A 27146-nucleotide genomic window follows, 5' to 3' on the forward strand; every position below is an offset into this window, starting at 1 on the left:
GTGGTAGTATCTGCGTTCTCCCCGCCTGGGAGATGAGCGCAGAGGGACCCAGCTGAGGCTTCATGGTGCCCTTTGACACCAGCCTGTTGATGTGCATGGGAAAGGGGGTGGGAGGTGAGGATGCACAACTAGATGCTTCATTTTGTAATATGGCAAAAGATTTAACTTTATGATACTTGTTGATTCCTGTATATTTTAGGCTTTTAATAAACCCAACATATTTTCTCTCAGGTTTTTTTTTTTTTTTAATTTGTGCTGGACCAGTAGTCAAACTCAGGACCTCTTACAATGCTCAGCAAGCACTCTACCCCTGAGCTTGGCCCAGCCCAGCTCTTCTGGCCAGCTTGGCCCTGCAGCCCACTGTGAGCATGCGACCACAGCAAATGAGAGCATCTTGCATAGCCATGAGAAGCCTCTTAAGTACTGAGTAAAAACAGTTCTGCCCTGCCAAACCCCAGCTCAGTGTCACTTGCTGTTTTTCCAACAAGTGGCAGAAGGATCTAATTCAGAAAAGTGAACTGTCATATTTTAAGTTTGGCTCTTTGAGGAATTTCTCATTATTTCTTGGCTATTGATGATTTCAGCACATTGAATGTCACAACCTACTTCTCCTGTGGAGCTCCCTCAGTTGTGACCTGTGTTGGTTTCTCATTTTATTCTGAGGAAGACTGGCTTTTGAGATAGGTTCTCTGTATTCCCTAGGCTGGCCGGAAGCTCCCTTCCTCTTGCTTCTGCTTGGTTCTGTTCAGTTCTGCTAATTATTTGGGTAGCATACCAATATTTCATTTTATAGGCTTATATTTCTTCAATAGTTGCTTTAGCATTCAGAGTGGTCCAGATTTAGAAAGTGGGTAACTATGACATGGCCTTGAATATATCTCAAATTTGCCTTGACGTATCTGTCATGTCTTGAGCATTCTGTGCTGTGGAACTGACTTCTTTATGTCCAGCTTCATGCTTGGCTTTGTGCAGTGGTGCAGTGTGAGACACGCGTCTGAATAACAATCTTATAAGTCTTAGGGCAGTGCTCCACCTTGATATTTGGTATTGCCAACCATTTGTTCATTTATTAGGTAGGCAAATGAAATAGAAATTATTAACAATGATTTTGTCCAGGGTATAGACCCTGTAATTTGGAATTTCTAAAAACCAAACATAAAGATATAAAGACCTAAGTCAGTAACCATAAAATTAATCATTATAAAGTCCTACTGAAAATTATTTTGGACTGATAAAATTTAATACCGATCATGAAATCTGTCTGGCACATGATTTATCTGCCCATCTTTTAGTACTTGAAAAATCATAGTATTCTGAATTCTTCCAAGAACTCCAAGGGCACTTTAATCAGGCAAGGGAATAAAAAAAAGTATATGGATCTAATTACGTTGAATTAAGTTGTTTTGTGGTCTTTGACTGGGGATATCCTTTGCATCTGACAGTAATTTTCCTTTTGAAGCACATATGCTCTGAGGAGAATGCCCTTGTTCCAGCAGCAGCGTGAGTCTCACTGATACCTTGTCAGTAGGCTCCAGTGTGGCTTACTCCAGCCCAGCACACACATCAATACCTCGTTCATAGACTGTCATATCTTACTCAAGCCCACTGTTGCTATTGGTATTGATAAATAGCAATTTTATTTTTGAAACATGCAAATATTAATGTTTTCATGTTAAAGCAGTTTTACAAAGTAGTATGATTACCTTTTTAGTTCTGAATTTGAAATGAACTTAAATTATATTATTTAAAACTATTTGTTTTGAGATAAAATTTAATTTTTACTGTCTATATGTTCCAAACACTTGTGTTATGCTTATGCAGAAATGCTACTTTCCTGTGGTTTTCGAATTCATGGTAAGCCTGTGATTTACTGGTTATGTCTCCATTTTATTAAGATATTGTTCACAGACTATTGAAGTGTGCAGTTCCCAGGCTTCTTGGTATATTATCAGCAGTCTAGACTGTCAGCAACTGTGCGTGGTTTCTGTCTCTTTCTCCTCCTGCGCCTCCAGCTTCCCTGTGGACTTTGCTGAGATTGCTTTTCTTAAACTTCAGGTTAATTATCTAGAAGAGTGGGAGTCTGTACGTGTTTCACTGTGGCTCACTGAGGGCAGGCAAGGGGAACCCCTGTTGGGTTTGCTCTCCCTGTGTTAATGAGATTCCGCTCCCGGAGACCAAGGTCACAGTTTCTGAGGACAGAGAACTGGAAAGAGGGAAGATGCCAGCGATATACCAGCAGACATGAAAATGTGAAAGGCACATCTGTCGTCAGGACATGAGAAAGTAACGCTATATGCAAGGATGACGTGATTGGCTGGGCGGGGGATACAAATGTCTCTTTTAAAACATGACACATAGTATTTTTAAAACATTAAAAGGTAAAAGTGCATAAAGACCAAGTCTGATGTATACGCCTAAAATCCCAGTGACTTAGGAGGGCAAAACAGAAAGACCCTGCCTCAGAAAATTGAACAAAAAGGACTGGGATGTAGGATAGCAATTACAGCATTTGCCTAGCATGGGCAAAACCCTGAGTTCACTCACTTATGCATGGACTCTCTCTCTGTCTTTGTCTTTCTCTCTGTCTCACTCTCTCTGTGTGTGTCTGTCTCTCTCTGTTTTTATCTCTCTGTGTGTGCATGTGTTTTTCTCTCTCTCCATCCTAACAATTAGTTGATAATTTAAATAGATCTCAGTGTCTATAATAATACCTTATATCCATACTGAGACCACTAGAAAGCCCTGCTGAGAATAATTAAAGGCCTGACTATGATAAACATTACAGCTTTACAATGTCAGTTTCCTCTGAGTTTGTAAAAAAAAAAAATCTCAGTAAGATTTTTTCCCTGTAGTTTATTCCTTATCGAAAGACTTTTTGAATTTACATAAATCCAGCATCAGTGTGTATGCTGCATGTCTAAAGGCCCAGAGCTCAGAAGTGTTAGGCAGAGGAAAACTGCAGTCAAAGGCCGCCCTAGTCTTCATGTTGAGTTGTGGGCCCACCAGCGGTACATGAGGCCTTGAGGTACATGAGGTACAGAGGCCTTACCTCTGTACAAATCAAAAATGCACCAAATAAATGCAAGACAATTGGGAGGGATTTGGGAGCATTGTGACATATATGCCATTTGATTGTCACCTTACTCAGAGGAACGATGGACAAGTGTGAAACCAATAACCATAGAGCTTTTATAAGAAAACTGAAGAAACTAATGTCCCTCAGGTTCGGCACAGATTTTTAAAAGCGCAACACTAATAGTAAAGTCCATTAAAGTATGCAATTTATAAACTTCGTCTGATTAAAGTGAAACACTTGCCCTCTGAAAGAAGCCATTAGGAGGGGAAGACACGCGCTGCCTTGCATCTGTGATTCTGTTTGAGAGCCATCAGCTAGTTTAGTTGGCAGAGCTTGCCTAGCGTGTCAGCTGCTTTTCTCATAGATGTGTCAAAATACTGACAAAAGAAACTCAAGGAAGGGAGGCTTCATCTTTGTCTGCAGGTCTGGAGGACACACTCCATGGTGATAGAGAGAGGCAGTTGCTCCTGTGTCCATAGAGAGCAGTGAATAGCGAATGCCTGTACTTGGCTTAAATATTTATTTATTCAGTCTGTATGTGTGTGTCTCTGTGTCTCTCTGTGTGCATGTGTGTGTTCTTGTGGAAATCAGAGTGAGTTCTTTCCTTCCATCTGCATTTCTCCATCAGGGTTGGTGGAAAGTGCCTTGACCAGCCCCCACTTTGGTTCTTTTTCCTTCAGTCATGGACCTCAGACTTTGGACCCATGTGTGGATGACCACAAACTCCTCCTGATCCTCACACCCTCACCTGCGGTGTGCTGAGATATGAGATGTATGTTACCATGATCATACCTTGCATAGAAGTGCAAAAACTGGAGATATGGTCGAGGTGCCATTCCTCAGTCTCTCCAGTTCTCCTGTGGGATCACTGTGTCTTCCCAGTCTGTGTTGCCTTCCCTCGGTAATTGTGTGTGTGGATCCATTGTGCTGGTCTGATTCTGTACATCTCTGCTTCTCTCTGCCTTTGGACTCACCCATTTTGTTAACCAATAGCATTTGTAGACAAGATTAAATGAACTGGTGTGCTTGGCCCAGTTTCACTGACTTTCTCTGATTCACACAGAGACAATTTCCCCTATTGATTCCCCAGTGCTAATTGCTGCTTACCTCAGTCTTCTGAGTTACTGAGGTTAGACAGCTCTACTGGCCTTGGGGACACCACCATGTCTGTCTTAGTCAGCCCTCAGTGAGCTTTGAAAGGGGCTCGTGGGTCAAGTGGCTACTGAACAGTGACTGAGGAGAGATAGCGCAGGAGCCTGGACCTTCCTCACCCACTCCCCTTTGAGCCTTTGAGCCCACTTGGACCTCTTCCATCTTCTCACTTACCTGTCCCAATGTGGAGCCAGCACACCCTGCCTCCCAGCTCTGATTAGAATTTAGCAGCTCCTTAAAGAGCTAACCTCGTGGAGGAGGAGGAGGAGGAGGAAGAGGAGGAAGAGGAAGAGGAAGAAGAAGAAGAAGAAAATTGAGGTACTTAGCCTCTCCCTCGGGCAGGTGTCGATGTTGCGCTGAGATAGTGCCTCATCTAAGGTTTCAGTAGCCTTAATCTCATGCAGGGTTCCTTATGGAACTATCTGTTGGTCTTGCTGACAGCACAGAAAGAACTGGAAGGCTGGTAGGTGGTCAGTTGTGAACCTGTAGGAGGTGAGTATTTCTGAAACAAGCATTTAAATCAGTTCAGACTTCCTCAGTGGTGTATGGCTGCTTGATTTGAACTATGTGTCCCACCCTTCTACCTACACATTCCTGTGTGTGTCCCTTATGGAAACACAGCATATTTGGTGTGAGCATTAGCCTTTACACCAGTGACAACTGTAATGTGGTGTTGCTGTCCACTCTCTGGGTAGCAACCGAATCAGACTTGTAGATGGGTTAAGGTCTTTGGTCTCAGAGCCACAGCTCCATGACGCTGTGGTGTGTTCTAGGGAACGTCTATGGAGAGCAGGATGTGCCTTCCTCCTATAAGCAAGATTATACAAAGCCATGTTTCAACCTCAATCTCTGGCATTTCTGTGTGGCCTTCATGTCTACCGTGGATGGATAGTCAGGCACAGGAACCATGTCTATGGCAACACATTCTGTTTTTGCATTGAAATGATTATAGTTTTACAAGCACTTGTACAGAAAACACCAGAAGATTCATAAATCTTCTAATGTGCCCTGATAATGCTCACAACTTGAGAGAAAAATGCTTCACAATATTCTAAATTTGATTGATTCTACCGTTTCGTTCTCTTTTAGATAAACCAGATATGCATGGAGTCTTTTGTTCTGATGTGTGTATATTCAATTTTGTAGCATTTTTTGTATGTGTAGGTTGTGTCTGTACCACCAATTTTAAAATTCTTAACTGATCACTTTTTGTAGCCAGTTTATCTCTTGTTCTACCTTGCACAGTTTGTGAGAATGCTCTCCTCTTAAAGGTGTTTTGGGGTCTTTTGTTCAGTTTGTTGATGTGTTTGAGACAGAGTCTTCTGTAGCCCAGGCTATCTCTGAAATCTTATCACCTCACAAATGCTGAGATTATATGTTTCATGACACCACGCTTGGCTTGTTTTAACTTCTTTTAAAAAAGACAGCATCTCACTGTGCAGTTCTTGTAGTCCTTGGACTCATTGGCAGATCAGGAATTCACAGTAATTCTCTTGTTATAACTTTTATAAAGTTTTAGTTACTGTTGCATTTATTGACTGACTGACTGACAGAGAGAGAGAGAGAGAGAGAGAGAGAGAGAGAGAGAGAGAGAGAAGAAAAAGAAGAAGGAGGAGGAAGAGGAGAGGGAGAGGGAGAGGGAGAGGGAGAGGGAGAGGGAGAGGGAGAGGGAGAGGGAGAGGGAGAGGGAGAGGGAGAGGGAGAGGGAGAGGGAGAGGGAGAGGGAGAGGGAGAGACTTCTAGAGAAGATGCGTGTGGTGTGCCTTGGCTTTGGTTTTGATGAGATTCCTTACCTTTTTCTCCAGTGAGTGTGAAGCAAGTGGTTTGCAGTCTCCTCCTCCAGTAACCTGTCTCTTTTCTTCTTCTGATGTTAACTCACAGAGCAGAACTTAGTTTGATGTGCATAGATTGTGAGAAAGATGAAGAATGGTTGCCTGACCTTAGACCTGAAGGTTTTCTCCTGTATACTTTACACAGGTAGGGTTAGTTGCCTCGGAAAAATCATTGTGGGGACTCTTCTTTGTCTCAAACAGAAGGTCATACGCTCTGAGCTCCTTTGCTGTGCCTGACAGGCTATACGTTTTGAGGACCTGCTGTGTTTTTCCGTTAGTCCCTTTAGATAGAGATGTTCAGGTATGGCTTGCTAGGCGCCTGCTGGGTATGTGGTTCTCAGCCCACACTGTCCTTTAGGTGTGAGTGTCCTTCTCTTGCATCTTCCAGTCTGCTAGAATTTTTCTTTTCTTTTTTCAGTTTTGAATAGTTCCTGATTTGTTTGGTTTTGTCTGTTTTCCATACTATTGGTTTTAGCTCTCATCCTGGCCACTCTCCTATTGAATTTTTTCTTTCTTCTGACTCCTTGGGTGTGTGAGCGTTCTTGAGTCCTTCCTAGGTAACAGTCCCTGGCTGTGACTCCCACACTGCACTGGGGCTGTGCCGTATGTTCTGATTCATCTTCATTGGCCCCCATGTTTCTGTCAGTCTGTGAGGCTTTTCCTTTGATCTGCGGGTGACTTAATAATGTGTCGTTTAATGACCATGCTAGTCCCCCCCATTCCTTTATATTTCTGTTAATTTGTGGTTAGATTATTGTCAGAAAACATGGAGGATTTCATGTCTTTGATGAAGAAAATTTTAATAGTTGTACTAAATAAAATTTAAAGTCACACTTTTTATAGTTTTTTTTTCAAATAAATTAATGTCAAATATTTTACATGCTTGGGGGCTAAGCTCATATTTCCAACTTAGAAATGTGAGAGTTGAGATCCTGGTCTGTACTGTGTTGAAATTGTCTTTTGCCTCTTCCCTACTGCTTATCTGATACCCTTCCCCAAGCCTTCCCAGGATCGGTTTCCACTCTCTCACTAAATACTGGGACAGAAAAATTAGCCAACAAAGTGTGTTCCTTATTTGAAGATTTGCTAAAAGTCCTCAAGACCAAACAGAATTAACATTTCTGTTTATTTTGAAATCTTTATTTATGAATTAAAAATAATCCAAGCCTGCCACTTAGCACAGAGACTTCATTTCTGGGGGGTGGTGGGGTGGTGTTGAACTTTGAGACTTTTGTATTCCAACGTGTCTGTTACATGACATAATGAGAGCTCACCACCGGGCCCCTGCACATGGCCAGGCACTACGCCACATGCTGCCTATAAGCTTGCCGGCCGCCATCGTCGACACGGGTTAACTACTCTCCACATCTTAGAGCTGTGTGGTAGGTTGTCAGGTATCCACTTCTGTGGTTAAAATCTAGTTTGTTGTTATGTCTCGGCAGGGCAGGAAAGGTCTTACTCTAACTGTCAGCTCCCCTTTCTGCTTCAAGTCATGTCCTTCCATACCAAATTTTTACATGAAAAAAAAAATCTATGAAACACCCCACGATCTTTCTATCCTCTATTGAGCAAATAAAGTGAGGAGGAAACAAATGCAAACATTAAGGAAAAGATTTGTGTAGACCACCCCATTAGCTCACATCCCAATGTCTCCTTCAACCTGTTTCTGTTTCCATTAAATTGGCTATAACTTGGCATGTATACAGCCTTATGGGAGATAGGTGTTTTTCTTGATTCCAAAGGATTTAAAAAAAAACAAAAAACTCAAGTATGTAGTTGGGACTATGCAGAATTTGTATTCCAGGTCTCACACCAAATCTCCACTTTCTACATTCCTGTGTTTCCTAAATAAATGTCGTGTCCTCTGATGATTTAGACTCAAGCTCTTTAGAATTGAGTAGCTTTTCTTGTTCTCTCTCTCTCTCTCTCTCTCTCTCTCTCTCTCTCTCTCTGTGTGTGTGTGTGTGTGTGTGTGTGTGTGTGTGTCTGTGTCTGTGTGTGTCTGTCTGCCTGCCTGCCTGCCTGTCTGTTCTTTGAGACAGGTCTCTCTGTGTAGCCTTGCCTGTCCTGAAACTGACTACGTAGAAAAAGGTAGCCTCAGACTCGGGTCCTCCCAAGATGCACCTGCCTCTCCAACCCATGCTGGCTTAAAGACATGTCCCACTGCACCCTGGTCATTGATCTATTTATTTTAAAGTTGTCCTTTCCAGGTTCATCTAAGAGTTTAGGCATTTTGATCCTTAGAGTTCTTATCCAAGCATTCTCTTCTCCTACCTCACTCCTTCTCTTATGGGATTGCCAGTTCAGCTATTAGCCATACTGTGCTGTTTACAATGAGCAGGGAACAGAGGCAATAGATTTTTTTAAAAAAACTGCTGTTCTCATCATAATGATGAGAACTTCCTCAAGTGTTCCTCTTCTTAGCCGCTTTTCTTCTGACTCAGCCTCTACCATGCTGTGGTGATATGTGCGTGCTACCCCACCCCCGACTCAGTCTTATCATCCCAAACTCTAGTGCTATTAATATCTGTTATCAGAAAAGCTCAGACTTTACCAGAATTCTGCAGCCCTGTATGATAATTGACTCCCAGATCACAGCACACACACTTTGGGGAAAGGAGATGCTGGCCTAACTTGATGCTTGTTCTAACTCATTCACATGTTACTAAGCATGTGCCACAGTTGGCGAGGCAGTGAGGGGGTCTTTCTTTAAGCCAAGACATGTCTGAAAATTAGGGAAAGAGGGCATAAACATTTGTTTTGGCTAACTTGTTATTTTATTGGATTACTTTTAGAGTCTTGTGTTTTAGGTGGTACATAGTTAAACATCATGCATTCAGAATTACTTGTACTTCTAGATAGTAAGTCATCTCTGGGTGTTGGATGTAAGTGTGTCTCTATGTAATTTTCTGTGGCAATCATATATTATCACCAACAATGAGTTACTTTTCTCATTGCTATGATGAAACACCTGACAAGAAGCAACTCAGAAAGGACTTGTTTGCCTGACAGTTGAGGGTGGGTGGAGACCATGGTGGGAAAGTCAAGGGAGCAGGGATGGGAGGTGACTGGTCACAGTGCGACCTCAGAGCAATCAGAGATGTGGGTACAGGTGCTTCACCCTCTTCTCCTGCTGATAAGTCTGGGCCCCAGACCCGTGCTGCCCACATTCCCTATAGGTCTCCCTCCCTCAGTTAAGCATCGCTGGAAATGCCCTAGACACAGCCTGTGGCCCATCCCATCAGTTAGAGTCGGGACTCACCGTCCCTCGCCTTCACCACGGCATTTATTGCTGTTGAGTTGTCAGATGAGCCTCTTGTTCTAACTCACTGCAGGTTTCCTGTCAAAACTCTCTATGAATTAAGTGTGTGTGCGCACGTGTAGGCGCACGCACGCACTGTGGTGAATCTTCTCAACTCAGCCACCTCTAGTCCTGACTCTTTACTGTAGAGTTCTGAGGCCTTTTCTACTTTCAGTTCCTCAGTGATCACAGTGAAGATGGTATGACAGCCCAAAACTGTCTGCTATTAGCCATATCTTACTGTTTACTCCGTGTTCCTGCAAGCACTTACACAATACATCTATAGAGGGAAACGTTGCTGTCTGGCCTGTTACAGGCAGAGCTTGCTAAGGTCAAGCTTGTTGACCTTAGATGTAAGGAACTTGTGCTCATGGAAACATCCTTTCTCTGCTGCAATCTGAGGCATTTGGGGTTTGCTTTTGTAGTTCTGGGCTTGTGTTGTTGTTTTGAGCTAGGGTCTCACTCTAAAGGGCAAACCCTACCAGCTGCAGTGTCTTCCCAGTATTGGAGTCCTTGGCTTTTACCACCATGCCTAATTCTGAATAGCACTTAGGAGTGTGGTGCCGAGAGCACAGTTCATCTCTGGATATACAATGCTGCTTAGTCCCCGGGTTAGAACAGTGCACAGTGGCTCTGTTAGTTATCGAAATGTTGTTTCCTGAATCACCACAGACTCATGACCTGTCTTCAGTGATGGAGCCAGAATTATCACTGTGAAAACAGGGATCTCTAAGGAATCCTTTAGTTTTTAAATACATTTGTTGGATTTAAAAAGTTCCACTTTGAATTAATTAGTCTTGCTGTGTAGTTCTATGTGACCTTGAGACCACAGCAGTCATCCTGCCTCAGTTATAGAATAACACACATACCCAACTGTGTTGATGTGTCTTATATTGATACACAAGACATCTCAGGTCTGATCTTTTGTTTTATTTGTTGAGACAAGGTTTCATGTCTCCTGAGAGCCATACCCACAAATCCTCCTCTCTCTCTTCATTCCTGGTGAATTGTGTGATAAACCATTAGTAGTTAAGCAAGTGATTGAATCAGTAACATTGCATTATCTACTCTGCTGTACTTAATAGAAAACCTCTTAGGAGAGTGAGCCATGTGAGGGTGGAGTCTTTACTCCTGTGTGCAGACTGGAAGTAGATTCCAGCGGTCTTTCTTCTCCCCCTTATCATTTGAGACAAGGGGCCCCACTGGGCTGGAGTTCACTGATTTGGTAGACCAGCTTACCAGCAATCTCCTGGGATCCACCCAGGCCCCTCCTCCGCACAGTGGCACTTTTGGTTACAGCCATACATGGCCATACCTGATTTTATTTTAGCGGTTCTGGGGCTCTGAACCTAGGCTCTCATATTTTTGTGGTAGGCCTGTTCCTCAGAGCCACCTCCTCCTTGAACACACGGTATCTATTTCACAAAGCTCTCTGGGTCAGTTGCAGGAGGCAATCAAGGTCCTGATTTCCGCCTCTCACTTTAAATGGCAGGGAGTGGAGCCCTTCCTTCCAGGTTTTATCTGATTCCCACACAGGGGCTGGGGACCTATAAAATATTTTATACATTTGTCACCTATTCTTACACAAATTAGCTAAGGAGGCAACCTTTCTGATTGTATTTCCATTTATGCTTGTCCTCAGGTACACCCGAGTGACTACAGCTGTTTTTGTCTCTTTCCTCCTTCCTAGGTTCAGGACATCTGTTTCAGCCATGATTGTCGTTGGGTGGTGGTCAGTACCCTCCGGGGTACTTCCCACGTTTTCCCCATCAACCCTTATGGTGGCCAGCCTTGTGTCCGCACACACATGTCACCGCGAGTAGTGAATCGCATGAGCCGTTTCCAGAAAAGTGCTGGGCTGGAAGAGATTGAACAAGAGCTGACATCTAAGCAAGGCGGCCGCTGTAGTCCTGTCCCAGGCCTGTCCAGCAGCCCTTCCGGCTCCCCGCTGCATGGTAAACACGCTCTCCTCTCATGCTACTTCCCAGTAGCCTCTTGCTCTATCACATGGAATCGGATGCAGATTTTCTGTTTATGCTGAGCATAGTTAAGAAATTCATATTCATTAAATCAATTAATAAGTATGAATCACAACGATCACAGTGATCTCTTTCTTGCTATTTTAACTGCTTTGCTTTTTCAGTATGTAAGGGATATTTTGTTTGAGATTGAGTCTGTTTTCATAACATTTGAAGTATGTATTCCAGAACATTCTTAGTGTACTGGCGTGGTACGGCTGTTCAGTAAGAAATATTTGTTGTTCCAATAGACTTGTCATTGACTGTGTACTTGTACTTCCTGTTTAAGTAGAGTTCTCTGGGATTCCTCCCATATGTTATATAGCAGGGCAAATCTCAGACCCCAATGCCTTCTTCCTGAGCAGTAAATGAAACATCACCAAAATCATTCCTTGTCCACTTCTTCATAATACTAAACCACTGTTCTGCCTTTTATGGTATTCACTTGCATTTGTAAAATTTGATGTAAATGGACTTTATGTTGTTGATGTGTTTTGTTTCTGTAATTTCATTTTATAAGTTCTGTTCATGTTGGAAGATGGTTGCTCTTCAAACTGTAGCCTTGGTTCTCTTTGAATTGTGCTTTCCACCTTAGACTGTATGTACTGAGCTGTTCTGAGAGTTGTTTTATGTGGCTGACAGTTAACTCAGTTGGTTTTGAAGTGTTTGAGGAACCTTTTTGAAAGGTTCTACTTCACCTGCTCACGCATTTCTTTGTGCAGACATGCTGCCGGTGGCTGTCGGTTATTGTGCCTGACATTACTAACGTACACTCATGTGGTTTCTGGTTTGGAAATTATTAATTCAGATGATGCAATGAGCATTTTCTAATGTTTCTTGTTAAAAATGTATATTCATTTTGGATTGGAAATTCTCAGCCATTCCATATGTGGAACTTTTCTGGTGTTTTTCTTCTTCTGTTTCATGTTTATAAGGTCTCACAAATATAGCCCACAGTAGCCTTACCCTCTGGAGAGCTGTATTATAGATGTCCTCCAGCGTGCCCAGACAAGTGGCTCTTCACCGGATAGTTGACCCCAGAGTGGCCGTGCCACACATCACATTCCTTCAGGAAGACTTAACATGTTGATACTTATTTTCTGGAGAGTTGCATGGACTCCGATCTTAAGACTGAGATATTTTTACATGGAGTAATTATGGTGACCACAGTAGAGACTCCTGTAAAATAAAACATCATTTAAACAGGAACTCATTCTGTCAACGCCCACCCCCATCTCTGGAACATCTCCCCCTGCAGCAGGGAGTCACTTAGGCTTCAAGCAGTTTCTTACCAGTTATTCTTCACCTCTGACGCCCTTCCCTCTCTTTCTGTGCCTTAGAGCTGGTCAGTGGCCCTTACATGCCACTTTTCTTCTGGCAACACTTCGAGACATCTTCTTGTAGCCCACCTTACACTTTTTGGAGGAACAGACCTCAACCAGAGCAGTGGTTGTTTCTCTTCATGTTCTCCTTGTGTCTTCCATGTCAAAACAAAATGGGCATTGTTGTTGGTTAGTTCTAAAAATGATGTATTTACAGTTTGTGTGGGTAAACAGTCTGATGCTGGTTGAAAACAATGTAAACCTCGGAGCAGGGAGGGATTCATCTTGAAAATGAATCATGTCTTGGCTGCATTGCGCTGTTTGCGCTCTTTTTAGCAAAGTAAAGGAAACTGTTAAATAACAATTGATATAGGGTATTTCCTTTTAGTTTTTTGGAGCCAATCCAGTTTAGGTTAGGATTATGTTATCTTTTTTTTTTAATTTCCAAAGGATGTTTATTTACTTGAAGTATATTCTTATAAATCTCTCTTTTCCTATCTCATTGCCTGGTCTTTAGAATAGAGGAAGCATTCGTATGTTGAGATTCATGAGGGGGCATAGGAACCTTTATGCCTTAGTGAAAATGAACATTAGCTTTTATTGTGAATATGGAGAGCATATGACGGTGACATGAGCCGTGGCTGGAGGCAAGTGCCATAGTCCTTTTTCACATCAAACTGCTACATCTGAAATAATACCCAGAATGTCTACAGTTTCTGAATCCTCAGATGCGGTCTGTGCTTACCCTGGCCTTGCCTTTGACAGTAGCACCGCTGTAATGTGATTTCACCCATCGCTATGCCGCCATGCTAAATGTACCAGAGCACCTTTTTCCTTAATAATTATATTTATTTATAACTGATAAGTGTTATTCTCAGAGCATACAGCTTTTTCTAGATTTGCGAATGGTCCATCATTCAGAAATAGTGAATCTTTGATGATTATTTCTCCCCTCACCCATTTTGCTTACCTCTATCCTTATTTGAAAGAAGCTAATGAAGCCATTTTCCTCATTACCCATATTTGATCCTCGAACACAGTGAAAACTGTGTCTCATTAGGCTGTTAGCCAGTTCGGGTGGTGAATGTCCTCAATCTGACCTCCATCATATCCCACCAAGGGTTTGACTCAGCCCCATTTGCATTCACTCTTGGGAGCTCCCTCACCTTGTGTTTCCTTACCTGCAGTTTTCCTCACAGCCCTGCTGCTTATCAGAGTAGCCGCCTGGAACTGCATTTCTTCAGCTCCACCTCAGTGTTGTTATCTCTTATTGATGTTAAGGATCGCAGAATCTTCGTGTTTTCACTTGTTATGTTGGCCCCATGTGTACTAGGTGGTAACATGTAGAATCAAAGAAGTTATCCCCAGAGAAACAGCTTATTTTGTTATTTTTCTTAATTATTCTTTACGCTAACACAAACAGTTGCATAATGGCATTTTCATTCATGTATTAAAAACCAGTTTTGATTTAAATAATAACTTATCAAAGCGAGGAGACTTTTATTCATAGTGACATTGCTGCTCATTTGACACATGCAGGGCGGTCACGTACAACCATGGTGAATTACTTACTATCATTTTTAAGGTATGGGTGGAGGCTCTTCTGAGAGCAAGTAAATAACGGTCAGCAAATCAGAATAAGTGTTTTCGTGCAGCTATTGACAAATTTAAGGAAGGGGAGGGGACACAGGCTGTGGGATTGCATACCTTTAATCTTTGAGCTCTGGAGTTAGAGACAGATGTATGTGGGTACAAGGCCAGTCAGGTGTATATCCTGAGACCCTGTCTCGAAAAGAATAAAAGAAATTAGGAAATGTCTTGAAATGATTTCAAGTTTAAATCTTCATCCTATCTGTGAATGTCACTGTGGTGATTTTTAGCAAAGACCTAATGGCTCCGAGTGGACAGCAGAGCTTCTAAGTCGTGAGCTGAGAATATGCCTGCTGTGCTCAGGGACCAGCAGGGCAGCTGCTCTGGTCAAGCACAGTGGCCCCTGTGTAGTGAGGTATGTATCTCAGAGTAAGATGGGAACTCAGAGAAGGGTTTTAGAGATAGGAGTGAGAGAAGACTGATTTGGGCGCTCTGAGGGGAGATTTGTATGAAGGAGACCACAGTGTGAGAGTGGGGACAACGGCGAGGAGGTGACAAGGTTCGGACAACGGCGAGGAGGTGACAAGGTTCAGCCAGAGAGGGCAGGTGGACCTAGGCTGGTCATTCATGGTTTTCTTAGAGGGCCATAGACTTTCTGAGTGCACATGTATTTGGGTTTGTGTGTGTGTGTCTGTGTATTTGTGTATACATGTGTTTATGAGTCACAGGGTCTCTCCTATACCCCAGGCTAACCTAGATTACTAAATAAACCATTGTTTTATTTATTACTAAATAAACCATTGTTCTCTCCTACACTGGGCAGTCCACTGATCCCCTTCCTACCTCTACCTCCCAAGGTTTCAGCGTGTCCACCTAACCCAGCTTCCTTCTGGCTTGGTCTGAGGAAGGAGTTCTGCTAGGCCTGAGCATCTAACAACTGAATTCCAGATTCTGCTCCCTCCCAACCTGAGATTTGAGGACTTTGACGGGGGCTCTTGTTTCTTGGACCCAGAACTGCTATGTTTCAGCAAAAGGCTTACAAGTCCAGCAGTATTTCTGGCTTTTTAGCATCTGTGTGCACGGCATTCGTGTCTTACCACTTGGAAGCTGTTTACAGCCTTCATCTGATGGTTTGTTGTAGTTATTTACTTTGGTCGATAGGGAGTTTTCTTGATATAGACCGCATCACACTGTAAACATGAAGCAGCCACAGAGCTCCGCCTCACACAGCTCCGCCTCCTTGGGAGAGTCCGACTGTTCCTCCGAATCACTGTTTACTTGTGGACTGAAGTTTCCATGAGTGTTTTAATTTTTGCCAAGAAAAATCAATCATGTGCACTGAAGTTCTGCTTTAAATTTCATGCCTCATCTGACACAGAGTATATAAATGGTGCAGACGCGTCATGTGGGAGAGCCCTCCTTGGGTCGCTTAGCACCTGGGGTTTGCTCACTCCTGTAGCCTGTTGCCTGAGGTCAGTGCAGCCTTGCTTCTAATCTGTTGTTTTAAAAACCTAATGTTTTCCTGGCTCCTGAGGCATCCTCTGAAATTGTTGGCATAACTCTGTGCTCATTTTGACATTTACTATACACCAACACCATACACATTTTAAATATTTCCACATCATTTTCTGTCATTGTGCAGAGATAGCAGATGAGTTCTTTATGCAAATGTTTGGAGAAGGGTGGCCTCACACAGCAAGATGTCTAATTAAAACCACATAGGAAGCTAAGATGTGGTGACACAAGCCGGTGATTAAGTACTCTGGAGGCTGAGGCAGGAGGATTGTTATGAATTTGGGACCAGCCTATGCTGCTACTATGTGATAAACCATTTTCAAATTATATTTTAATCACTAATTGAAAAACTATCAAAGGAAGAAAGCAGCTGTAGTAGCTCATATTCTTTCTAGCAGTTTACATCTCACAGAAGTATGGAGAGGGGCATATACAGTGCCTAAGGAAACGGCTCAATGTGTAGTTTTTTGCTACATAAATGCAAGGTTGTCCTGCAGGGCCCATCTCTAGTTCCAGCACTCAGGAGGAGTAGTCATGAGGATCTCTGGAGCAAGCTGAGAGACCCTGGGGACGGGAGAGCAGTAGAACAAGAACTGTGGCCTGGGACTTCTAGTCACAGGTGTGCACGGACAGACTGAAGGGCATGCACACACACAAGCAGGCATTCACTCCCACTAGCCAAACGAAGGAGTCCCTAATGCCCTGTGTGTGAGAAGTAAGGTAAGCTGCGAAATCCCTCAGAAGCCTGTTCAAGTACAGTTCTGTACACACTACAATGATTTAAAAATAACATTAAACCCAGTTTAAATACTGTAATATTTATGATGTTTAAACTCCTATAAAATAAATGCCACAAGCAAACATAAAAGAAATGCCAATTTAATGTAATTAGCACTTGATACAAATATAATCCTTTCATTTTGCTTGTTTCTGCTTATGAATACAAATTTGCATTCGCAGATCATGAGCAATAAGTTTTATCATTTAGTGGTGCATGTCACGTGCCTCTAGAGGGCAGTGTGCTCTCAGCTTTTCAGTTACTACAATCAAGGCTTGAGTCTGGGTACCCTGGGAGCAGATGCTGTGGCATCTCTTCATTCTGTTGTGTTTTCTGTGGCTTATTCTCCAAATTCTTCACAAGGAATGCGACTGTGTTTCACTATCAATATACAGCTCTTTTGTGTAGATCTCCAGTCCCTGTGTGATTCCTGCTATGCGAAGAAGCTTCCTAGTCGTCCTATTTCAGAAGTGTTGTCACTGTGGTCCCAGCCCTCCTGCCCTGGAGCATGTGTGCCCTGCTGTTTTGTAAACCAGCAGCAGTTGACTGGATGCCATGATCCAGGCCCTGTTGGAACTGTTAATCCATCTCTCTCTTCTTACCATTAATTAGCCCTGTCCTTCCCTTGCTGCACCGTCTATTCCCGGTGGCCTCTGCTTTCAACACCTCATAATTTTTTTCTCTACTGTTTTCTTTTATGCCCCTTTCTAGAAAGTCTATAAGATGAATTTGGATCTCCTGTCTTGGGTCTGGAGCTCCTGTTCCTTGTCTTTTTTACGTGTGAGGGACTCCCCATTGCCACTTCTTCGTCCTATTGCATTCTTGCCCCTACAGTGTGTTCTTAAAGAGACTTTTCTTTGAACATTTCTCTTATTATCAAGACTTTTCTTATTTTATGTACTTTCTATTGTTTAATATTTTTACAGGTTTTTGTTCTTTGTTTTTTTTTTAACTGTTAATCTCCATTGTTTTATTCTTCCTTCTTTGTTGTTTAATCATTCTTTCTCAGTCCTGACTGACATTGTACTCAGACTGGCACCTGGCCCTCATTGCTGTGATGAAACCAAACACTCCCTTCAGTGTCCTTGAGTCCTCAACTGACCACTACATAAAAAAGTTTAACTCTTTAGTTTTATTACTAATCTGCTTTTATTTCATTATTTAATTTTCTTGACTTCTGAGCCTTCTTTCCAGCCCTTCCCCAACTCAGTTGTTACGAGCACTGTAGGGTCTTCTAGGACATTTGTGTTCAACTCCTATTCCCTAGATGCTGACTCACAACTGTAACTTCATTCCCAAGAATCTGATGCCATTGTAGGTGGTGCACATACACACAGTCACACAAACACCCACATATATGAAGCCAATACAAAAAGATTAATTATTTTAATTCAGCCTGTCTTCCATTTCAGGTACAAAAACAGGATTAAGACTACAAACTCTTAAGCTTGGTTTTGATAATTGCAGGTGGCAAAATATTTCAGTCAAGTGTTTAGAATAAAACAAACTTATTTATTTATTTATTTATTTAGAGAAACTTTTATTTCCTTCTTTGTGAGTAAGTAGGAATTCTGTTCTAGTTCTGTTGTTCTAGACATATTTCTGGGAATCACAGAGGCAGACATTTTAGTTGTTTATGTGAAAAACAAAATGTTCTATCTATAACTCATCACAGAGGAAACCAGGAAGGTTGTTCTCTTTGTACTCATGAGGAGGAATTTTGGAAACAGTGTTTCCTGAAGAAAGTAGAGAAGGCAGTGAGAGTCAGTATACTATTCAGGACACTTGCCTCTTAGTGCTGTTAATTACTAAGACACCCAAGCAACCAAGTTAGAGTTGAGCGTGGTAGGCAGAGTAGTATTGAGGTTTAATTATCTGAACTGGAATTGTAAATCTGTTGTTAGTAATTTTAGTTCTCAAAATGGTTAAAATATTAAAGACAAGAGAAAAAGAAGAACAGGTCATCAGTGTTCCAGGGTTATGTATACACTGAGAGTGGGGAGGTAGGATGGTTCCCTGCACTCCACAGTAGATGGCGTGGGAGCTGGAAGGCGACGGAAAGGAAAGGGATTTCAGGTTCATTGGAAGAGCCGCTCACTTTGGCTCAAGTGTTTGTGCAGGTGAGAAATTTTCAAGCCACAATGAGGCACCAGAGAGAAGTATTTCAGGAGTCCTATGGGCATGTTCCTCCTGGTGACAGCAGAAGAGACCAGCTTTTCATGTTCAGTGTCAAGATCTATCCAGGGTAGCAAACGATTTACAGTTGTTCATGCTGGCGTCGACATGGCATGGGTTGAAACAGGTTCACCTTTTATAAAAATCATAAATGTGGAAAAAAGATCCGGTGTCAGTCTAGATAAATGAATATGGTGTTTCTGCAGTGGTCCAGGACCTCATAGTTGAAAATCCCAGGGAGACCCGAGCTTGCTCCCCTGCAGGTGTGCTATGTCCAAGGCCGTTCGTGGAACCACTCCTGCTCTTAGTGCTCAAGGGCAGTCTATAGACAGGGCTTTAATGTATAGAGTTAGTTCATGAGTGCACTTTTACAGACTTGGAGCTAGCCATCTAGATCTTGAATTAACTCCTGTATTCTTAAAATGTGCTAAATTTATATTTTTAAATTTTATTTGCTAACAGTTTGATTTCAGGAATTGTTGGTTATTTAGGAAACTAAAATTGAGCATTAGTTTCCTGTTTGTTTGTTTGTTTTCTTTTTCTTAACTGGTGGATGTAAGCACCTGTTTTTAAGCTGGAACTGAAAATACTTTTGAGTACAAACGGGTTTATCTTCCTTTTGTTAGAGACTGCTGATGCGGCCCTTTTGCACCACACTTCAGTCTCTGTGTGCCCTTGAGATCTGGTGCTCTTTCCCATCTGAAGGAAATGCATCTTTGACACTTCTCATGACCTGAGTCATGATGCTGAAATAGAGCCAGAAAATATTCTTAACAGTCATGGGTAATAAGCAGGAAGGCTTCCGTTAGCAGTGGAGGGGGGTGAAGGGCCAGAGAACAGTAGTGCCTGGGGGATGTGGGGAGAAGAAAGTCTGCCATTTTAACTTTTAATCTTTAATTTATTTATTATTAGGAAAATTGGTTACATTTTGTAGTTATATTTGTTATTCAACGTATGTATTTATCTTTTTAAAAAATTATTTTTAACAAAGAGTCTTGTAGCCCAGGCTGTCCTTAAATTTTCTGTGTAGCCAAGGGTGACCTCAATCTTTGATCCTCCAGTCTCTCCCTGCCGACTACCAGGATTGCAGGTGTTGTCACCATGTAAAACTTTTGATTTTAATATGTAATCATCTACAAGGACAGGAATGGTTTAAAAAGTTCAGATTGTCATTTTTTTTTAATTTTCCATGTGCTACTTAGTACTCTTTTTTTTTTTTTTAAATAGGGTTTTATGCTGGTACTTCTCTGCAGACTCTGAACTTGGGTAATAGAGAGAGGAGGCTTTTAATGAAACTGTCCAAACAAACTTGCTATTTACATAAAGAAAGAGAAAGAATACTTTATTGATTGCAGCTAATTCAGTGCCTCCTCCTATTGCACAGTGCGGCTGCTCGTTGTTTCTGAATGAATTCCTGATACTTTATACGTCATGTGTGTACTGGTGTAAAAGAGGTAGTGCTTGGTCGGTCTGCCTCCTCCGCCGTCATGGTACAAGTCAATTGAGAGCGAGGTGAGGAGTCGGCCCAGGGTTGCTGAGGTCGGATCCTGCCTTGCTTTTCTTGCCCCAGTCTCAGTGTCACGTGAGCTTACCTTTGATCTGAGCTTGCTTCAGAGGAGAGCGCAGCGTTCCATGTGCTATCATGGTTATTTCAAGATGGATTATTGCGGTGTAGCCCTGGCTGGCCTGGTACTGGCTGCTTAGCCATTGCTTGGTCAATTTCCAGGCAATTCTGCCTCAGCCTCTCATCTCAGAGTGATACATTGGAACTACAACTTGGGGCAGGAATGTGAATCTTAGGGGAAATGGCTCAAAATCTTTTCTCTTTGTTTTATATTCATGGGAAGGGTATGCACAGTATTTAGACGATGTATAGTCAATCTCTGTCCAGCTGTCTTACTTTTTCCATGAGTATCCGTATAAATATAGACCATTTTCTGGGATTTCAGCCTTTGTTGAATGAATTGTCTAATCTCAGGTTAAAAAAGGAGTCAGAGCTAGTAAAGCTTACTAAGGATTAAGAACACTGGATCTTATTAAATTTCTTTGTTCCTAAAATGTAGGAGTGCTCTGAGATAATAAACTGAGGTAATGAATGTCCCACAGGTTTTATTCATTGAGTTTTAACTTGTTTTGATTGTGTGATCATAAATAGATCATTTACTTTAAAAAATTTTTCATTAATGTTAAATTTTGTTTAGTTTTTTAAAACTTCAATAGAATTTCTCCTGTTTTCTCTTTTGTGCCCTTTTTCTTCCTCTGTGTACTTGAGCTGTGTAGCCATCCCAGCTCCTCAGCCTTATTTCTCCCAACTTCATCACTCCCCATTCCAGCCACAAACTGCCCTTTTGGAATAAAGTATACTTAGTGTACATACAGGCTTTGTAATAGTGACTTTCCGTATGTTCATTTTATCTTCCAGGAAGTGCTTGCTTCTACACATTAAAATAGCGTGCACTGCTTTAAGAGTAAGGAACAGGTGAGGGTATTCTAAGACTCAGGAAAGAACAGCTAGAGAATGACCTGTTGACGTATTGACACAAGTGTAATGTGTTATGTATAAATATATGTTTGAAACAACTCCATGATGGCATAATATGAGTTCTCTTGGAAGTATTCTTTTAATTCTTCTTGATCCTGGGGAGCACCAGATGGTGAGTTCTGGGCCATTCTAAGTGCAGCAGCAGAATGTCATTGAGAAGTGTCTCCACCTGAGAGACATGGAGTGCTTCCCATAAGTACCTATAGTCCTCACTGTGGCACCAGGAAGTTTTCTTAGAAAAAGCACCAATGTCTTTGCTTGATTTTAAATGTTGCAGTGTTTTCTGTATCTGCCGCCTTCCCAGGAAGCAACAGTCTCTGCTGTAAGAACTGCGGCTGGGCTGGTCCTTGGATAGTCGCCTCTGTTTAGGTCTGCACAGTTAAACTGTGTCCAGCTTCCTTGTCCAGAGCTCATTTTCCTTGCCTCTCCTGCTGAGGTTCCTGGCCTGGTCCTTGGGTCCAAAGGCGCCGTCTCTCACCAGGGCCCTGCTGTTTCCTTTTCCTACTGAGTAGATTGCAGACTGTACTAGAACAAGCCTGAGAAAAGGTCAGAAAGGAGGCAGGCAGGAGAGTCCAGGCGCTGCAGCTGGGAAGGTTGTCATCCTCATCTAAGAGAGGGAAAGGAGGAGGGCTTGGGGCCTGGGGGAGGGAGGGAAAGAGGGAGGGAGGGGGCAGAAAAAAAAAACACTCAGCAACCCATGTGCTAGAAATTCCAGTTTACACTGGGTACTTTAAACACACACACACACACACACACACACACACACACACACACACACACACACACACACATACACACATCTTTAAAGGATTTGATTTTGATTAACTAATAGTTGAGAGTTGGTTGAGGATACTTTAATGTTAAATTAGACCACAAGTGAGAGCTAAGCAGGCTCTGGCTTTGCAGAGCCCCACTGCTCAGTGATTGTTTTAGAACAAGCTACTATTGTACTCTTTTGGACAGAGTCAAGAAGTCAGCTTTTCAACTCCAAAATTAACTTAAAACTCTTTGGTAAATGTTGCTGTTTTATACCCATCAAGTCCATGGTGGAATATTAAAAGCAGACTGGCAGTTTTGACTTTGTGTGAAATGGGCAGTGCAAATGCACAGAGGCTCAGACCTTCTTACCCAGCTTCCTTCTGGGAATGTAGACAGTAGGACATTTCTGTGCTGTCTGAAGAGTAGGGAGAGTGTTGGGAGGAGGATGGAGATAAGGAAATATTTGGAGAAAAGGTGTTTCTTTAGATTTGTTTTTTGTGGAGTACCAGGAACCCACAATGAGCTTGGGTTTGAGGGTGCCTTTGTTATTTTAATTTCCAAATACAGTTGCCATTACTGCAGCCTGGGTCCTTGAAGGGGTGAGAGGCAGAGCCCCTCAACTCTGGCAGATTCCTTTAGTGTGTGGAGATTGATGAAACAGACCAATTGGACTGAGAGGCATGTGGTTTACTGAGACAAGGATAATGTCTGTAGTAACCCTTTATAGAGCCTGTCTGATGTCTGATGTGGCTTAGGGCCCTGTGTCCAGGGAGCGCAGGAAACCCCAGAAAACTGCAGATCTGCTAACTGCTGTCCCAGTGACCTCCTAAGACTCTTCGAACACCCCATTGTTTGTTGTCTGTTTTCTTTCTCACAACTTTCCTTCTTAAGGAATCTTCCTATGGCTCCCACTCATGACCACTTGTATCTCATGCTTCTGTTAACCTGTAAGGAAATGGGATTCTCGTCTGTCTCCCACTCTGAGCTCCCCCTTACAGAAGATTTCTGAGCTGTAATTGCTGAGTACTGCTTTTGTGGTTTTCTTTTTCCTGCTTCATGGTGTGATTGAGCAGCAAAGAGGATCGAGGAGGGGATGGCCTCTCATTCATTTGTTCCGTGGTCTCCTTCCACTTGCCCTGAAGAAGTCCATGCACACAGTGTGCTGATAGCAGCTCTGGCTTCAGCACAATGTGAAGTGCTCAGCACTTTCGGGATCTTGCTTCCCTTAGAAATGTCTCGTGCTTGGCAGCTTGCCTCGTTCACATGTTCTCACATCCCTGTATCCAGAAGCTGGGAATCCAGTCCTGGCAGCTTCTGCACAGAGGGTAAAGATAAACCAGAAAGGAGCCGAGCTTCCTCCCACATTACCTGGGAGTTGCTGCTGATGGCTTTTCCACAAATGTCCTAGTTTGTCAAAGCCCAGTAAATCTTGGAAAGTTTATTTTCCTTGTAGCATCTGTGTTTTATAATGGGTCTTTTAATTTGTTTTTACTTTGTCTGCAGGGATTTCTTTTGTCCGGAGTTTTCAGACTCTTGGCTTTTTTTTCTTTCCTGTGGAAGTGAGTCCATTAATGATGACTGGTTTGGGAATATGACGCGCTGCAAACCTGACCTGGTGCGCACTCCTCCAGAGCAGCCACAAAGCACACTGTTTTGTTTTTTCCCTTCTCTCCATTTTCATCCTCAACATAATCCATTTGCCTCTGAGTCTTTGTAGTATACGATGTTTGAGGAAATGCTTTTTCAGACCGGGATGAGAACATGTGGTTCCTAGCCCACCTCACCCGTGTCTGTGGGACCTCGTGTCTGCATGAAGGATGAGCCATGTCTCGAGCACAGGCCTTCCATCTTTATATGCAGGTGGCAGGAGTCGGGAAAGATCATGTGAGGTGGCTTTCCTTCCAGAGATAGAAATTTGTTTCCAATAAGCATAGTAAGTCAGTGCTAGAATCCTGAAGCCAGCTATTCTACGTCAGCAGTCTGTGGCAGTAAGATCAATGACAGTAAACACAACTGAAAACAGGTCAAACCGAAGAACCAGAGCTTTCAGCATGATAAGAATTGTCTGTGGCTTTTTTATTTTTATTTTTATTTTTATTTTTTGCAATTCAGATTTTTAAATGATATTCTTCTGTTCTTTCACAGAATTGCTGCTTTAATTTGTCAAGAAATGATCTTATTGGAATTTGATCTCTCCCCCCAATCCCCAATGAAATGCCCATCTATCATGGAGACTGGTTTCCCTCTAAGGGATCAAAGCTCTGGTGGATTTGGATAAAGACCCAAAAGCCTGAAGGCTTATGCAAGTTTATCTGTATAGACTAAGCCTGGAATCTGGGAGGGAGCCTTAGAGCAGCTCATTTTCTCATGGGATTTTTGGGACTTCCTCTGTCTGGTTGTGCCAGAAATCCTGTGAGAATATCCATTCTCTCTCACAGCGTTTTTCACTTGCAGGTCTCGTGTCAGCCGCAATGGGAGTGTTTTATAGATCTTATGGCTTCATGAAGTCTCTCCCTGAAGCTGCAACTAGGCAGTGTCTGTTCTCCTCCTGTGATGAGAGTGAGAGGCTACAGAAAGGAGCCTTGCTGATGTGAGCACTTGTGCAGGGGCCATCTTCTTCAATTTCTGTTTTCCCATTTTCCTAAACTATTTCCTGGAGTTGGCACAAAGAAAGGGAGGGTAGATGGAATCCAAGTCCATAGACACTACACTCTCGATAACACCTTTGTGCTTGTACTCACTGTGAGACTTGTGGCACAGAAAGAGAGCTAGCCTTGGCTTACTGCAGAGAAGTGTCCACATGTGTTCATAAAGTTATGGAGTCCAGATCAGCATGAGCCTGAGCAGGGCACACATCTATGGCCTTGCTTTCTTGCCCCTTTATCCACTCCCCTTTTAATTGAGACAAGGTTCAGTGCATAGCCTAGGTTGGTTTTGAACCCCTGTCTGGGCCTTTCCTGAAGTATTTTGAGATCTTCCCCATTGTTGGGTGTGGGGTCAGCTCCTCTCCCCTCCCTCTGCTGGGAAGTAGATTTAATTCAGTTGGCGAATGCTCCTGAGCTGTGAATCCCTGTCTCTGCTACAGAAACTTGTCTGTGCTGTCCTTGTTTACTAAGCTGATTCCATCATTCATGCTTCTTTCTTTTTATCCTTCAGTTTCTATTTGACAAGGAAACTCCTGTATGTGCAAAATTTATGTGCTTCATCTCCCTTTTTACGTTGTCCTTTAAAACAATAACAGTTACTCCTTCTCTTTGTCTCTGAGCGGTTTCTCAGATGTCAGTTGTAACATGTTTTTCCCATCATCTGTTCATTTTCTTCTCCCTCCCTCCCCCTAGTCCTCCACTTTGGACTTTCTGATCAGGACTGAACGTAGGCTGTGATCCCAGTCAGCCTCCGACTGTGTAGTTAGAGAAGCAGCGATGTTGAGAGACACGTTGTCTTCCTTGTTAGTGTCTACTCTGCAGATGGAGTCATTTAATCTCATGTCTCTAGCGGTTACTAGGGGCGCTCCCTATCTGGGGTTTCTTTTCCCTAACTATTGGCTTCCCCACCTTCGCAGTGGGGCTTTCCTATGGAAACCTACCAATCACTAGCTCGCCTCGTTGTCTGTACACTTGGCAACATATATAGTCTTCTTTCTTAATTGAAATTTTATTCATTTGTTCCTGCACATAGGGTGGTGGGTGGTGTGGGACGCCATCACCTCCTTTGAGTGTCTCTCGTTGGCCTAGAACCTAGCAATAAGGTCAGAATGACTGACGGCTGTGCTCCAACAATCTTCCTATCTCTGCTTCCCTTGTGCTGAGATTATCAGCCCCTTCCATTACCCGCACCATTTTTTTTTTCATAGTTCTGGGGAATTGAACTGAAGTCTCTACTTTCTGCACAGAGCTACCTCCAAAGTCCATGAAAATATAAAAGTCATGCATGTTTACAGGTGCCAAGCAGAGCCTTACTTTTATTTAGTATTTTATGTGCATTTTTATGAGTGTTTTTCCTGCATATTTGTTTGTTTCCGTGTGTGTGCCTGGTGCCCATGGAGGCCAGAGAAGGGTGTTAGATCATTTGAATCTAGAGTCGTAGGTGGTTGTGAGTTGCTCTGTGGCCATGTGGATATCCAGAGGAGCTTTCTTGGCTTCACATCTCTGCTTTGCATTGTTTTCTACCAGCTTGGCTTAGTTTAGGAAGCTGTTGGGCATTCATTGTTTTCCAAGGATCCTTAGTGTTGGAATACTCGTTCCTAGCTCAGAGAAGGAGGTCATTGGAATTTAATGGGCATTCCATCAGATTTGTTTTGGGAAGCAGGGCATTTTAATGATAATGAATCTTTTAAACCACAAGAATAGGTAGGTATCTTTACTAATTTTTTCTGTTTCTTTCCAAATTACCTAGCATATTGCATCTGAGGCAAATGCTCTACCGCCGAAGAGATCTTTCTTCTCTCTAGCTAAATTTATTTTTTTATGTTTTTCTTTCATTCCCCTTTCTTCTCTTATCCTTCCTTTCCTCCCTCCCTCCCTGCCCCCATTCCCTCTCCCTTTCTATCTTTGTTTCTATGTTTTCTGATAGTGTTATGTAGCCTAGGTTAACTTTGAACTTAATCCATAGCTAAGAACATCTCGAAACTTCCTGGTCTTCCTACTTCCTTTTCCAGTGCTGTGGTCACAGTTATGTGTACCAGGTCTGGCTTCTGTGGTGATGGAAGCAAGCCTAGGGCTTCGGTAATGTGAGGCAGTTCTCTGCCAGTTCTACTCCATTCCCAGCCTTTAGATATTTTTAACAGCTATTATAAATATTATAAATAGGATTTCTTGTTAATATACTGATTGGTAATTATGTAAAAGAGAATTACTGAGCTTTCGTAGAATGTCTTTAAGCTATGCTATTAAGGAGATCTGCTTATAACTTGCCAAATCTGGTACTGCACAAGACAGACACAACCACTCCTCCTGCCCCATTAATATAAACACAAATGTGAAGTCTACACAACTTTACACACCCCTGCCTACTGTGTTCCAGATGGAGTCTGCATCTTAAACACAGTACAGGAGAAGGACACTAGGGACAAATAGTGCTTGAGAAA

The 27146-nt window shown here is 42.5% G+C and overlaps 2 protein-coding genes across 16 annotated transcripts in view; one reads left to right on the forward strand and one right to left on the reverse strand.

Annotated features, from left to right (window-relative positions):
• LOC134480843 (large ribosomal subunit protein eL21-like) overlaps nt 1-27146 on the reverse strand; it is a 1068210-nt gene that overhangs the window by 250975 nt on the left and 790089 nt on the right. The window lies entirely within an intron of this gene.
• The window catches only part of Bcas3 (BCAS3, microtubule associated cell migration factor), a 459409-nt gene that overhangs the window by 148060 nt on the left and 284203 nt on the right, over nt 1-27146 (forward strand). For all 15 annotated transcript variants that reach the window (XR_010055214.1, XR_010055215.1, XM_039086499.2 and 12 more), the window contains one exon: nt 11052-11316. Coding sequence is in view for 13 of the 15 variants with exons in the window: in XM_039086499.2 (XP_038942427.1) it covers nt 11052-11316 (265 nt within the window). In the remaining 2 variants the exon portion in view is untranslated. The remainder of the gene's footprint in view (nt 1-11051; nt 11317-27146) is intronic.

Source organism: Rattus norvegicus, chromosome 10, assembly GCF_036323735.1.
Source record: "Rattus norvegicus strain BN/NHsdMcwi chromosome 10, GRCr8, whole genome shotgun sequence".
NCBI classification, from domain to species: Eukaryota; Metazoa; Chordata; class Mammalia; order Rodentia; family Muridae; genus Rattus; species Rattus norvegicus.